The sequence below is a fragment of the Polychytrium aggregatum genome, assembly GCF_025602895.1.
Source record: "Polychytrium aggregatum strain JEL109 chromosome Unknown BJ171scaffold_13, whole genome shotgun sequence".
Lineage (NCBI taxonomy): Eukaryota > Fungi > Chytridiomycota > Chytridiomycetes > Polychytriales > Polychytrium > Polychytrium aggregatum.
In genome coordinates, this window is record NW_026516215.1 from 128,998 (window position 1) to 140,683 (window position 11,686).

General features: G+C 58.8%; 5 protein-coding genes across 5 annotated transcripts; 1 reads left to right on the forward strand and 4 right to left on the reverse strand.

Moving 5' to 3' along the window:
• Window positions 1-57: 57 nt before the first annotated feature.
• Window positions 58-2,012, reverse strand: BJ171DRAFT_499516 (uncharacterized protein). Its single transcript, XM_053110474.1, has one exon. It carries the CDS (start codon window positions 1,820-1,822, stop codon window positions 194-196), a length of 1,629 nt encoding a protein of 542 aa, XP_052967821.1. The 5' UTR covers window positions 1,823-2,012; the 3' UTR covers window positions 58-193.
• BJ171DRAFT_499517 (thioredoxin-like-domain-containing protein) lies at window positions 2,013-4,930 on the forward strand. The gene is made up of 9 exons (XM_053110475.1): window positions 2,013-2,414; window positions 2,570-2,639; window positions 2,747-2,820; window positions 3,007-3,410; window positions 3,571-3,640; window positions 3,770-3,920; window positions 4,005-4,076; window positions 4,206-4,466; window positions 4,603-4,930. Exons 1-9 carry the CDS (start codon window positions 2,089-2,091, stop codon window positions 4,663-4,665), a joined length of 1,491 nt encoding a protein of 496 aa, XP_052967822.1. The 5' UTR covers window positions 2,013-2,088; the 3' UTR covers window positions 4,666-4,930.
• Window positions 4,931-5,259: 329 nt separating this feature from the next.
• Window positions 5,260-6,404, reverse strand: BJ171DRAFT_558340 (uncharacterized protein; the record flags this gene model as incomplete). The annotated part of the gene is made up of 2 exons (XM_053113148.1): window positions 5,260-5,889; window positions 6,060-6,404. 2 exons carry the CDS (start codon window positions 6,402-6,404, stop codon window positions 5,260-5,262), a joined length of 975 nt encoding a protein of 324 aa, XP_052967823.1.
• A 268-nt stretch (window positions 6,405-6,672) lies between these two features.
• On the reverse strand, window positions 6,673-8,158 carry BJ171DRAFT_499521 (mitochondrial carrier). The gene is made up of 3 exons (XM_053110476.1): window positions 7,926-8,158; window positions 7,456-7,673; window positions 6,673-7,361 (listed from the first exon to the last, which is right to left on the reverse strand). Exons 1-3 carry the CDS (start codon window positions 8,058-8,060, stop codon window positions 6,770-6,772), a joined length of 945 nt encoding a protein of 314 aa, XP_052967824.1. The 5' UTR covers window positions 8,061-8,158; the 3' UTR covers window positions 6,673-6,769.
• A 1,107-nt stretch (window positions 8,159-9,265) lies between these two features.
• Window positions 9,266-11,466, reverse strand: BJ171DRAFT_422673 (uncharacterized protein; the record flags this gene model as incomplete). The annotated part of the gene is made up of 5 exons (XM_053107559.1): window positions 9,266-9,936; window positions 10,227-10,391; window positions 10,582-10,659; window positions 10,802-10,910; window positions 11,368-11,466. 5 exons carry the CDS (start codon window positions 11,464-11,466, stop codon window positions 9,266-9,268), a joined length of 1,122 nt encoding a protein of 373 aa, XP_052967825.1.
• Window positions 11,467-11,686: the final 220 nt, after the last annotated feature.

The window sequence follows — 11,686 nt, forward strand, 5'->3', positions numbered from 1 at the left end:
AATTAATGCCGGACGGCCGCTTCCCAGGGGTGAGCAACAAGGGGAGACCACGAAGAATCAAAAACGGCCAAGCATTGTATTCCATATCGACTGCAGTGATCAACACTGAGATTGCCAGTGTCATGGCGCCCAACTTGGCCAGACCGGTTTTGGGACGTGCTGTAAGCCCACATGGCCCAGGAGGGAAATTGATCTAAAGGCGATTGGTTTTGAAGGTTCGCTGGATTGGGCGACCAAAGTCGCTGAATCCCAGATATGAGCTCGAGGTGCGGCGGCGGACATGCGCAGGCTTGGCCCGAGTGCCCAGAGCAGACGCTGGCGTCGCCGTCGTTATCTGTGTTGGTGGTGATGGTGCTGACTTTGAGGCTGCCGCCAATATTGGGGTCGATGGGAGTCGCTGGATCGAATTGCCGCCCGAAATTGAGAGCTTCTCCCAATGGCGCGGCTTTCGCACAGCCTTGATCCGCGGCGGCTTGAGGAACGAATGGACAGCGGCACGGTCCCACCCCAGCTTGTTGCGGCCGATCAGTTCTGAAAGCGGGCGAGCACTCATCGATGGCGAGTCCCAAGGTGCGGGTGAGATGTCGCTGTCGCTGTCACTGTCACTGCCAGCATCGCGTGGATCCTGGGAAACAATGTCCATGGATTCCTCTGTCCAGAACGACCCGAACGATGTGGCATCACGTAGGGCGCACGCAAAAGGCGGCAAAATGCGCAGGTCTGACAGGATGTTCTCGTCCGACTCTGTCGATTCGGAATGCACAGACACGCTTGGGAGCGATATCAGATCGATAGGGATGCGACGAGTTGAGGATCCGGCGAACGAGGACTCGGATGATGAGCGAGCAAGTTGCAAAGACGTCTCGTTGGCGGCCTGGACGCCGTCTGCCTGGGCCATATCGACGTCGGCGAGGTCGGCGGTGCAGTTTGTTTGGCCTGCCAGTGGCAGCGACACCACCCGTTTGAGACGCTGGCCGACATGTGTAATGACGATATAGTTGGCCTGCTGTGGCTGTGGGTCTGGTTCAGGTTCAGGCCCAGGTTCAGGCTCGTCCGAGGTGGTGGAACCCGTCGCATCGTGGTCGATAGCTGTGTGGACTGAGCTTGTCCCCTCGGTACTTTCGATACAGGTCGCTGGCTCGATGTTGGCCGATTTGAGAAACCGAGGGGATCGTCGTAGAGGCAGCGGTGTAGCAGGAGCGACGGGAGCGGCTGCCGGAACGAGCGGCGATCCTGCAGGCGAGGACGTGAATGCACCCTGGCTGGAGGACTGTCGATCGAGGGGATCTGGGGGAATCATATAGATGCTGCTTGGGCTGTCCGTTGGTGCAAATGCCAGGGTATCCGTGCTGTCGATCGTCGTGTGGGCGACATGAAGGACACTCGCGTCGCTGAGGACGAGTGCGCCGTGTGGTGCGTCATCGGGCCTGGTGCTCGAAGGTTCGCTGGGGCTCAAGGCAGTTGCACTTGACGGTGTGGCTACTGGTGCGCTGGTCTCGTTGGAGGCGATGGAGGGTATCTGCTCCTCCGGGGCATCGGTGGGGCAGCATGGATCCGGCTGTGCCTTTGCTGGCCGGAAAGGTCTGGATTGGGGCTCAGCCACCTTGGGACGCACACTCCGCGCGCGGATGGCTGGGGGGTCGGGCCGCTCACCCTCTTCTCTGGAGGCAATTGTCTTGGTGGCGTTGGATGGGCTTGGAGGCGACCGAGCAGCCTCCTGGAGGTGCGAGCGATAGACTTGCTCCCAGCCCGGCGACAGCGTCGGGTATGGACGGGGCTGGGACTTGCGGCCGTAGGTGCGGATGACTCGAGGAGTGGACATGGTGTGGTGACGGAGAAAGACGACTGGAGTCGACAGCCGGCGAAGGCAGAGACGCTGGTGGTGGCAACGACACTGGAGAAGGCGGTGGTGGCAAAGACGCTGGTGGTGGGGAGGTGATGCCACTGGGGATCCGGGTATATATCGGGCGCGCCTGCTTTGGGCGACTGCGCAGCCGCCTTCCCCTTCAAATACCGCGCTGCGTTCGCGAAGCAATCCTCGCTGCGTCTCCTCCCCCCCGATCTGCCTCCGCTGCCCTCCCCGCGTCCATGACTTCCGATAGCCCCGTCGACCTCCTTGGCCCAAGCCTGCTGGCCGTCGACACCAGCAAGCCCGTCCCTGCCGATGCTTCCCATGTTTGGGAGGGTGTCGGTTGCGACGGCTGCTCTGCCACACCCATCGAGGGCCGCCGCTTCAAGTGCAGCGACTGCAACAACTATGACCTATGCGAAGCGTGCCATTCCAATGCCGCCACGGTCCATCCCGACCACACCTTCGACGAAGTCAAGATCCCGGAGGCGTTTGAAACCAAGACAGTTTCGACCCAGGAGGCGCTCGCCGGCAAGTACATTGGCCTGTACTTCAGTGCCCACTGGTGAGTGCCCTCTGCAATCCATATCTGATTTCGATCATGTCTGGGGGCCTGTGCCAGGGCTCGCGTTGGTCTCGCGCCGACTCGGGACTGATGCGATCTGACCGATATAGAAGATGTGATCTGATGTAATCTGATATGGCATGTTCTCCTCGCAGGTGTCCTCCCTGTAAGATGTTTACCCCGAGGCTGGCAGAGTACTACAACTCCATGGTTGCTAAGGGCACGGTAAGCTTGCGAGAGAAGGGCGCCGGCTCCCGAAGAAATGTGCTGTTCCAGGGCCTGGTCGCTCGCCAGGAAACGAACGCTGACTTGGGCTCTTGTGCTCTGTCTAGCCCTTTGAAATCGTCTTTGTGAGCTCGGACTCGGATCAAAAGTCGTTCGACGAGTATTTCTCGCAGATGCCCTGGTAGGTGACCCCACAGCAGGCCGTTCTGGTCGACCATTTGAGTTTAGCACAGTCTCGCCGTTGATCTCCCCCCCCCAAAAGCCGTCTTCCCGCTCGATCATTTGCCTTGGGTTATCACAGCTTCAGCCCCTGCCCATCTGACTCCTTTTGCCGCCCTCATCGTGTCTGTCTTGACCTGTCGGCCAGGCTTGCTCTGCCATACGAGAACAGGGATACCAAGAACGCTCTTAGCCGCAAGTACAAAGTTGAAGGCATCCCCACGCTCGTGATCTTGGACGAGCACGGCAATTCCATCACAAAGGATGCCCGCTCCAAGGTCATGGGCGATCCCGAGGGTCTCGGCTTTCCCTATGCTCCTCGCCCGCTGAGCGAAATGCTCGGCAACGTCTTTGTGAACCGCGAGGGCGAAAAGTTCGACCGCTCTGACATTGACGGCAAGATTCTGGGCCTGTATTTCTCGGCCTCGTGGTGCGGCCCGTGCCGAAGATGTACCCCTCTCCTCGCAACACTCTATGAAAAGCTCAAGGCCAAGCAGACCAACTTTGAGATTGTCTTTTTGTCTGGCGACAAAGATGAAGAAGCGTTTACGGGTGAGCAACGCTGACGCAGCCTGCTGTGGGCCCTATGGCTCTCGAGAGAGTAGCGTGCGCTCGGCACATCTGGGCAGACTGGAGCGAAACTTGATATTCGGCAGACTCGCCATGCTCGTCTCTGATGCTGATAGCCTTCTCGTCACTTGTGTCTGAGCAGAGTACATCAAGGAGATGCCTTGGCTTGCGCTGCCCTTCAAGCATGCCAAGAGTGCTTATGAGGAGCTTAGGTAGCTACACCGCTGACGTACTCAAAGCCCCTCGGTCCAGGCGATGGTGCGGACCTGTTCCTATGCTGATGTATTGCTGACACTATCGCCATCTTTGTCTCTACCCATTTCTCTTGCTCTGCGCACCAGTGATTTTTATGGTGTGGATGGTATCCCCTCCTTGGTGATCCTCGACGAAAACCGAAAGATCATCAACAAGGACGCTGCTAGTGTCGCGATGAACGACAAGGACGGAGTCGACTTCCCTTGGGCCCCCAAGAACGTCGTGGACCTCGCTGAGGTGAGAAGCAGGGCGGTCGGTCTGGTTGCATGTTTGGCCATGCCGTCGTAGCTACGATACTGACTGCGGCATTTTGCGGAACAGGGTATCGAGTCGGCTGGCTTTAGCATCAACGAAAAGCCCGCGCTGGTTGCGTTTTTCCCGAACGAGTCCGAGGTGAGACCGTCGTCCCGGGGAGATCCGGGAGGTGTCGATGGGACGAGCTGTTGGTTGTGGATGATGCCCAACCAGTCGCTCTTGTGGCTGTATCTATGCATCTAAACGTTACGATTTGCACTCGTTCAGGACGAGAAAACTCGCATTCGGGGCGTCGTGCAGACCCTGGCCAATCAACGCAGCACCAAGGTCGTGTGCACTGGAGACACCTGCACCATGGAGTCGGTTGAGCCCGACACAATCTTCTTCACTGTCAAAGAGACTTCCGGCATGAGCGAGAGGGTTGCCAGCATTTGCAGCATCTCGGAGGAAGAGCTCGGCAGCCCCTTTGTGCTCATCTTGGATGTGCCCCAGCGTCAGTTCCACATCTACCGAGGCAGTATTGAAGTGGTGAGTGATGCTTGGACATGGCGAGTTTGGTATACCGATGTCTCTCTTGCAGCGGAAGGTGTGAGATTCGTGGCGCCGGCTGCGTGCTTGATGGAAGTCGAAACAAAGTCTGACGCCGTTCTCGGCGGACTTGCAGAACACGCTTGCCGACCTTATCAGCCAGTACAACTCGGGAAGCCTTGAAACCACCGGCTTTTAAGGAGCCGACACTCCGACAAGATGCGTTGCTCTTGAAGGCCAACCCCGACACTGTTGATGTGTGTCGCCAAGGCTCGTGTCAAACCTGCAATCAACGAAGCGACGCACTCGTTTGAATAAGTAGCCAGTCGGCGGTAATTATTTGTTATCTCCATGTTTTTGTTGTACCAAGCAGTTTGCAGTGCCAGGTAGCCGTGCGATGTTCTGTGGACTGGACTGAACCGCACCGCATCGCTCGGCAAAATATATTCCCGTTTGTGAATCAATCGGCGGCGTATTTTTCATCGCATTGGCAGAGAGAGCAAAGAACAGGCGTTCAGCGTGGGGTACAAGGTGACGGGAGAAGAGTGCGTGATGTATGGGTTTTGGACAGGATCGACCTGGCTTGGGCCAAGAATTTCGGCTGATGCTGCAGCGGAGCAAGTGCATCGCCATCGGCATTGCCATCGACATTGATATTGATATTGCCACATCCTGGAAGAGAACAGAGCTGACCGAGCAGACCCGCTTGTGCAGACCCGCTTGTGCAGACCCGCTTTGGCTGCCAGACTGGTGTGATTTCGCCGAATCTGCACATCTCCCGAGCACTGGGGTTTTAATCTCTCGACATCTCGGGCAGCGGGCCAAGACGTCCTCGAACTGATTCGACCAGGGCATCCAAGCCCTGGTTGGAGTCGCCCATGCAGCGGACAACGAGAACCGAGCGTGCCAAGGGGTCGAACTGCTCCTGAAGAACCTGCGGCGAACAACCAGCCAAGCGAGAGGGTGCCGACGGCTGTGCGTCCTGTCGAGTCCAGTTGAGAACGGCTCCGCCGGCCTCGCGGACAATGACGCTGGCCGCACAAATATCCCAGATGTGGATGCCGGCTTCCCAGTAGAGATCGCAGCTGCCACGGGCGACAAAGCACATATTGATGGCGGCACTGCCAAAGGAGCGGAACCCGCGAGATGGGGCGGCCATGATCCGGTGGATGGTTTCGACCTTGGAGGACAGAACGGAGGCAGATCGATCGGAGCCGTACTCGCTGATGACAAGGGCCTCAGCCAGCGATTCCAGCGGGCGCGGAGGATCAAAGAGCGGCAGCTGCTTGCCGTTCCAGAAGGAGCCCTGACCAGCGATGCCAGTGTATAGATCGCCCAGGATCGGATTGAAGACCACGCCGAGAACAGCGGTTTTGTTGACCGTCAGGCCGATGCAGATGGCCACGAAGGGCAGGCCGTGGACCTAAGAGAGCGAGACAGATGAGGATGGGCATGGTGCAGCGAGGCAGCGAGGCAGCTGGAATCGATCGGATGGCGAGCCCTGGAGCGCTCGGCACCAGCAACATAGCCGACAAGGCCAGAATGAAGTAGATGCCGAGGATTGGATGTGCCGGGGAGGGTTGCGATACCTACAAAGTTGGTGGTGCCGTCGATGGGATCGACGATCCAGGTGGGGCGGTCCGAGAGCCCGCAGCTGGAGTCGGTGCTCTGGGCCATGGTTTCCTCGCCCACAAAGGCGTGGTCGGGGAAGTTGCTCCGGAGCTCGGAGAAGATGAGTTGCTCCACGGCCATATCTGTAGCTGTGACGAGATCGACGGGGTTGCCGCCCTTGGTGGCGACTTTGATGTCGGCAGCAGCAGCAAGAGAATCGGACTGGCGAGAGCGGCTGTGGAAGGCATCGACGATGAGCGGGGCGGCTTTCTCTGCGATCGAGACTGCGGTCTGGAGAAGGCGTGGATAGTCTTCGGGAGAGACCATGGCGGCGGATTGAGACGTTGGTGGATGGTGATGGTGGTGGTGGATGGTGATGGTGGATTGAGATGGTGATGGTGGATGGTGATGTTGGTGGTGGATGGTGATCGACCAGGGCATGACTGGCTCGATCCGACAATCCGCCCGTCACGTGCAGCAATCCACTCCGCCAACGCGTTCCGGAACCGTCTCCCGGGCACGTCGGCTTGACCAGACGCAGGCGCAAGTCGAGCCGGCCACAACGAAGCACCGCAGCCAGTCACAGCGCCGGCAGTGGCTATGAGAATGAACTATATTTGCACTTCGGCCGAGTGGCCGCAAACCCAAAACACCAGAGAGACCAGATCTATTGACAACCAGGAGGAGGCAATTTAACCGGAGCCGCCGGAGTAGGCCTTGCCGAACATGATGAGCTGGAGCTGATCGTAGCCAGAGATGGCACCGGCACCGGCGATGGCACGGAGGATGTTGGCACCAGCACCCTTGAAGAAGGACGAGAAGCCCTCGTTCTTGAGGATCTGGCCAGCGCAGTCCAGGGCGGATCTGTACTTGGTTCCGGTACCAGCAGTCATCATCATACGACGGCGGATAGTGTCAACGGGGTAGGCGAGCAGGGAGGCAACGTTGGTAACACCGAAACCGAGGATGAAGGAGCCGAGGAAAGAGTTCTTCATATCGCCAGTGAGGACCAGGGGCTTGATCGAGTCGTACATGCCGAAGTAGAGACCACGGTAGATGATGATACCAACGAGGGAAATGCCGAAACCACGGTAGAGACCAGCAACACCATCGGTGGCAATGGTTTGCTTGTAGACATCAACGAGGCCAGCGTACTGACGAGCACCGCCCTTCTTGGCAGACTTGTTGTCGTTGGCAAGACGGGTACGGGCAAAGTCCAGGGAGTAGACAACCGAGAGAGAGAGGGCACCGGCGGCGGAACCGGCGGCGATGTTGCCGGCAACGCTGGAAGACGAGGGAGGCGTATGCTATGTTTAGTGTCTCGTTGGCGGCCACGGCAGCCCGACCCAGGGCGGCATGCAGTCCTATTTATGCTTACAAGGCGGCGTAGTTCTCCTTCTTCTGGCCGAAGAGCTGCTTGAAGTAATCCTTGAAAGCAAAGTTCAAGGCCTGGGTGGGGAAGTAGCGGATGACGTTGGCAAGGTTACCACGCCACAGGGAGCCGGCACCCTCCTCCTTGATGACACGACCGAAGCAGTCGACGATGCCCTTGTAAGGAGTAGCAAGACGGCCGCTCTTGATCATCTCATCTTGGTTCTACAGATGTATGGCAAAGTGCGGGATTAGCGACGGTGGTCAAGGACTCAGCAGTCGGGGAATGCGCTGACGAAGAAGGCGGGGAGGACCGCAAGCCATGCTCAGGGGGAAGGAAACCAAGCAAATCTGCAGTTTGTTTCCGATCACCAGGCGACCGAATACAGAGTGCGGTAGCGGGCACTCTCGTCTGGACTGGGACAGGTGGGGGGGCAGAGGCGAAGACAGGCAGCTGCCGCAGCGAACAGTGCTCACCTGGATGAGGAGCTTGACACGCTCGATGGGAGCAGCAATGGTCTTGGAGACAGCGGCGGCAACACCACCGAGGAGGAAATCGGTGGCGAACTCGGCGGGAGTCTTGGTCTTCTTCTTGACAGGGGCACCAGACATTTTTTCGAATCGGATCTCGTAAAACGAAAGGAAAAAGGGTGAGGAGGAAAGCGGCGTGCCGGGCCTGTCGCGGGCTTTATATCTATCCGCCGCCGGTCCGCAGCGATGAATGAAAATTTTTGCGTTTGCGTTCTTCGTTCGCCCTCGCCGAGACGGGGCTGGAGCGATCTCGGCATCTCCCGGCGAGAGCGCCATCGTGTGGCTGGCAGCACGCCTCGCTACTGTCTCGCTGCTGCCTGGCGCTCTCGGTCTGCTCCCTGCATCCTCTCTCTGCGCCGTCGGCGAGGACGGGCGAGGAACGCGTGTGGCGTGTGTGGCGCAGGCGGCCATTGTCTGGCCTGTTTGCAGAAGCCCGCCGACGCGATTGCGTTGCAGATTTTTTTTTTTCGAGGGGAAGCCACAAGGGAGGAAACGCAGGGCCATTGGCTGGCGTGGGGCGGGCTGCGCACGGCGTTGCACTGCCGCTCGGGCGGCTGCGTGTGCGACGGTCGCGATTGTGTTGCGCATTGTGTCTCTGAACCACACAACACAACACAACACAACACAACACAACACAACACAACACAACACAACACAACACTGCGCTGTGTAATGCCGCACCGCGCCGCCGCCCTATCTTTGTGGCCGTGCCTGCGGACGGCTGCGACGCGTCGGTCTCCCCGACAAGCCCGGCCAATCAGCTCGGGCGAGTCTGCCGCGAGCCGACCCGGCTCGGTCATGTGAAAGCCACACCCAGCCAGCCCGAAATGGGCAACGCGGACAGCCTGGAGCAGCATCCAAACGATCATGTCCAAACGATCATGTCGGAAAGCAGTGGGACGCATCGCCTCGTCAGACAAAAGCGGTATCGCATCTTACGCTCGGCCAGGGGTGTCCAAGTGGGTGAACCTGGGATGGGGAGGAAGACGCAGGGCAAAGAGCAAAATCGCTACAAGACCTCGGCGAGAAGATGATCCAGGGGTTCGGCTGCCGTCAGATTCACACATCCCACACAAGCCACGCAAGCCATCCGTGTGTGAGCATGTCTAGTTTCAGAAAAAGTTTGTTGTATTCGCGGTGATTGGCACGGCAGCACTCACTCCACTCGGACCGTCGCCACCGGTTGTGTACCACTGGCACGGCTTACGATGCATGCATCCGGACGTCGGTATCCAGCGGCTCTGAACCAAGGCCCAAGCAAGACCTGACTCTTGGCCCAGCGCATCCTACATCATGCGCACATAGTTGGCCGGGAACTGACCCTGCCGCTCGCCAATCCGGCCCGTCCACCAATCCTGAACGTTGCCGGACGACTCGGTAATCGTGATGATATCGCCCTTCTTGAAGCCGAGATCGCCCTCTTGTTCGGGATCATAGTCAAAGAGGGCCATCGCTCGTGGCTGGCTGGACTGGAGCGTCCCAGTGCGCGGTGGAAGTGCAGGAGTATAGGCTGGCATGGGCTCAGAGCCAGGGCTGGTTGCCGACTTGGCGTCGTACTCGGACGACAGGCGATCGTCATGAGCAGATCCGTAGCTAGGACCACCGAAGGATTGTGACGGCGAAGCCTGTGCGCCCTGTTGAGCACCTTTGGCTGTGAAGCTCCGGCCGAGCTGGGCGTACGCCTTGATGCCGCGAGCGGACGGTGCCAGGACTCTTTCCTCGCCGAAGCGGCGGTTGAGCGCGCGGTAGAGCGGGTCGGCCATCGCAGGCGGCTCGATCGTCCCATTTGCCAGATCCAGAGGATTCACCGCGCGGTTGTAGAATCGAGAGTTGGCTTCGTTGCGCGCGACGATGGCGGAGCCTTCCAGTGAAAGACCAGCAAACAAACCCTTGGACTTTGAATACGAATAGATCGGGGCCAAGCTGAGACCCGTGGCAGCAGCCTCGGTCGATCGGCCTGGGGTAGATTGCGAACATTGACAGGGTCAGAGCAGAGACCACGCACCTCAACGAGAGAACTCTGACAACGCATTGGTGGTAGCCTCGATCGTCACCATGGGTTCGTCAATGCAAGCTTTGAATTCCGAGCTGCAAGCCCCTGGCGACTCTCGCACCAGAAACCCAGAATCCACAACCGCCACTTCCGATTCTTGATTCCGGCAGGCATTTCCGGACCAACGATCCGGGCGACGGCGTCGTGTCCTTCCTGACACTTCCTGGCTCTCCTCAGCGTAGCACGTCACCTACCGACTGGGCCAGCTGCGATGGAGAGATTGCCACCAAAGGTCAAGTTGCCCTTCTGGAAAAATGCTCGAACAGCATCGTCGGTGTTCAGGATAAAGACACAGTCCGTGATCTGGGCTCCGATCTGGGCTCCAAAGCCAGCGCCGCCAGCCGCAATCGCAGATGGCGCTGTGTCGAGAATGATGGCAGATCCGAGAGGCTGGTCAGCACAAACTCCAGATCGAACACTTCGGGACGAGTACCCTGGCATGTCCATCGAATTCTCATCGTGGGCGCCACCAAGCCAAGCCTGAGCGACTCGACACAAAATGTCGTTACGTCAGTCTCTGAGCAGTGCCAGTATCGGACCATTTCTTACCAGACCAACGGCCATCAGGCAACCGAGCAACGACCAACCCAGCGCCGCCACGGCCAGACCATACAAAGCCGGCCTTGACTGGTAGATGCCGCCAAGGTCGGGGCAAATGACACGAGCGCAGCGTTAGCGAACGATCAAGGCCGAGCGTACGATGCTGGGCGGCACGCCAGCACAGACGGATGAGCACGTCGACCGGATGGCAAGGGATGGGCCTTCCTACCAATCGTAAGCACGGCAACGCCGCGGGCGTTTTCGAGCACACTCATGGGGATGAGGTGTGCATCAATTTCATTGTTGCGAGGAATAAACTGCTCTAGGATCGAGGCAGCCTGAGGGTCCACGACAAAGATCCAGGATGGGAGTGTCGATTCAATAGCAGCCAGGAGATCCAAGATTCGGCGGTGCCGGATTCGAGGTTGGCGACCGTATCCAGGATAGGTTGCGACAGTCAAAAGATGCAGAAGACAGAGGACAGGACAGACGGCAGAGGAATGGACGCAGACCGCACCCGGAAGTTGCCAATGCGGGCCGTCAGTGAGATGAAGGGGCAGTATTAAATGGTTGGTGAGCCAGTATCCGCAACTTCGGCAGGGCTCGACGGACTGAAAGGATTGCAGAGCCACAACCAGCCAGACAGAGCATGCCTCTGCAGCAGTGTGATATGTGTGGCTGTCCTTTGCAATAGCTGGGCCGAATCTGATGGATCCGCAGTGCTCGGCCCTCGCAACACTGGGCGGTTGGCGGCGGATGATGCGGGAAATAGCCTGAGCACGGAGCCGGACATACCTTTCGGCACTCTTCCTCCAGACTTTCGGGGAGGGGTGTGTGCAGCGTCGTCGAGACGGCAGTGAGGCCGTTGCGGACGTTATCTTTCAACTTTTGCATTTCGATTTTGCTCGATGATTGCGAGGAGCAGCGCAGACAAGATGGACAAGACGAGAGACTGGATGAGGGCAAGGAGAAGCGAGGGGGGCCCTGGGCGAGCGAACCCGCCTTGGCGGGCATGCGCTCCACAAGGCTCCACCAGCCAAGACGACCCCGCCCAAACCTGGGCCTTGGCGAGCCTGCGGCTGAATGGCCAGAGCATTCCACGGTGGCGAAATGC

Bases quoted from the DNA above. Each gene is read 5' to 3' on its own strand.
- BJ171DRAFT_499521 (XM_053110476.1), bottom strand. From the start codon at position 8,060: ATGTCTGGTGCCCCTGTCAAGAAGAAGACCAAGACTCCCGCCGAGTTC. The intron at 7,674-7,925 runs GTGAGCACTGTT...ATACATCTGTAG, and splicing joins GTGTCAAGCTCCTCATCCAG to AACCAAGATGAGATGATCAA. The intron at 7,362-7,455 runs GTAAGCATAAAT...CTCGTCTTCCAG, and splicing joins AAGGAGAACTACGCCGCCTT to CGTTGCCGGCAACATCGCCG.
- BJ171DRAFT_499516 (XM_053110474.1), bottom strand. From the start codon at position 1,822: ATGTCCACTCCTCGAGTCATCCGCACCTACGGCCGCAAGTCCCAGCCC.
- BJ171DRAFT_499517 (XM_053110475.1), top strand. From the start codon at position 2,089: ATGACTTCCGATAGCCCCGTCGACCTCCTTGGCCCAAGCCTGCTGGCC. The intron at 2,415-2,569 runs GTGAGTGCCCTC...TTCTCCTCGCAG, and splicing joins CTGTACTTCAGTGCCCACTG to GTGTCCTCCCTGTAAGATGT. The intron at 3,921-4,004 runs GTGAGAAGCAGG...TTTGCGGAACAG, and splicing joins ACGTCGTGGACCTCGCTGAG to GGTATCGAGTCGGCTGGCTT.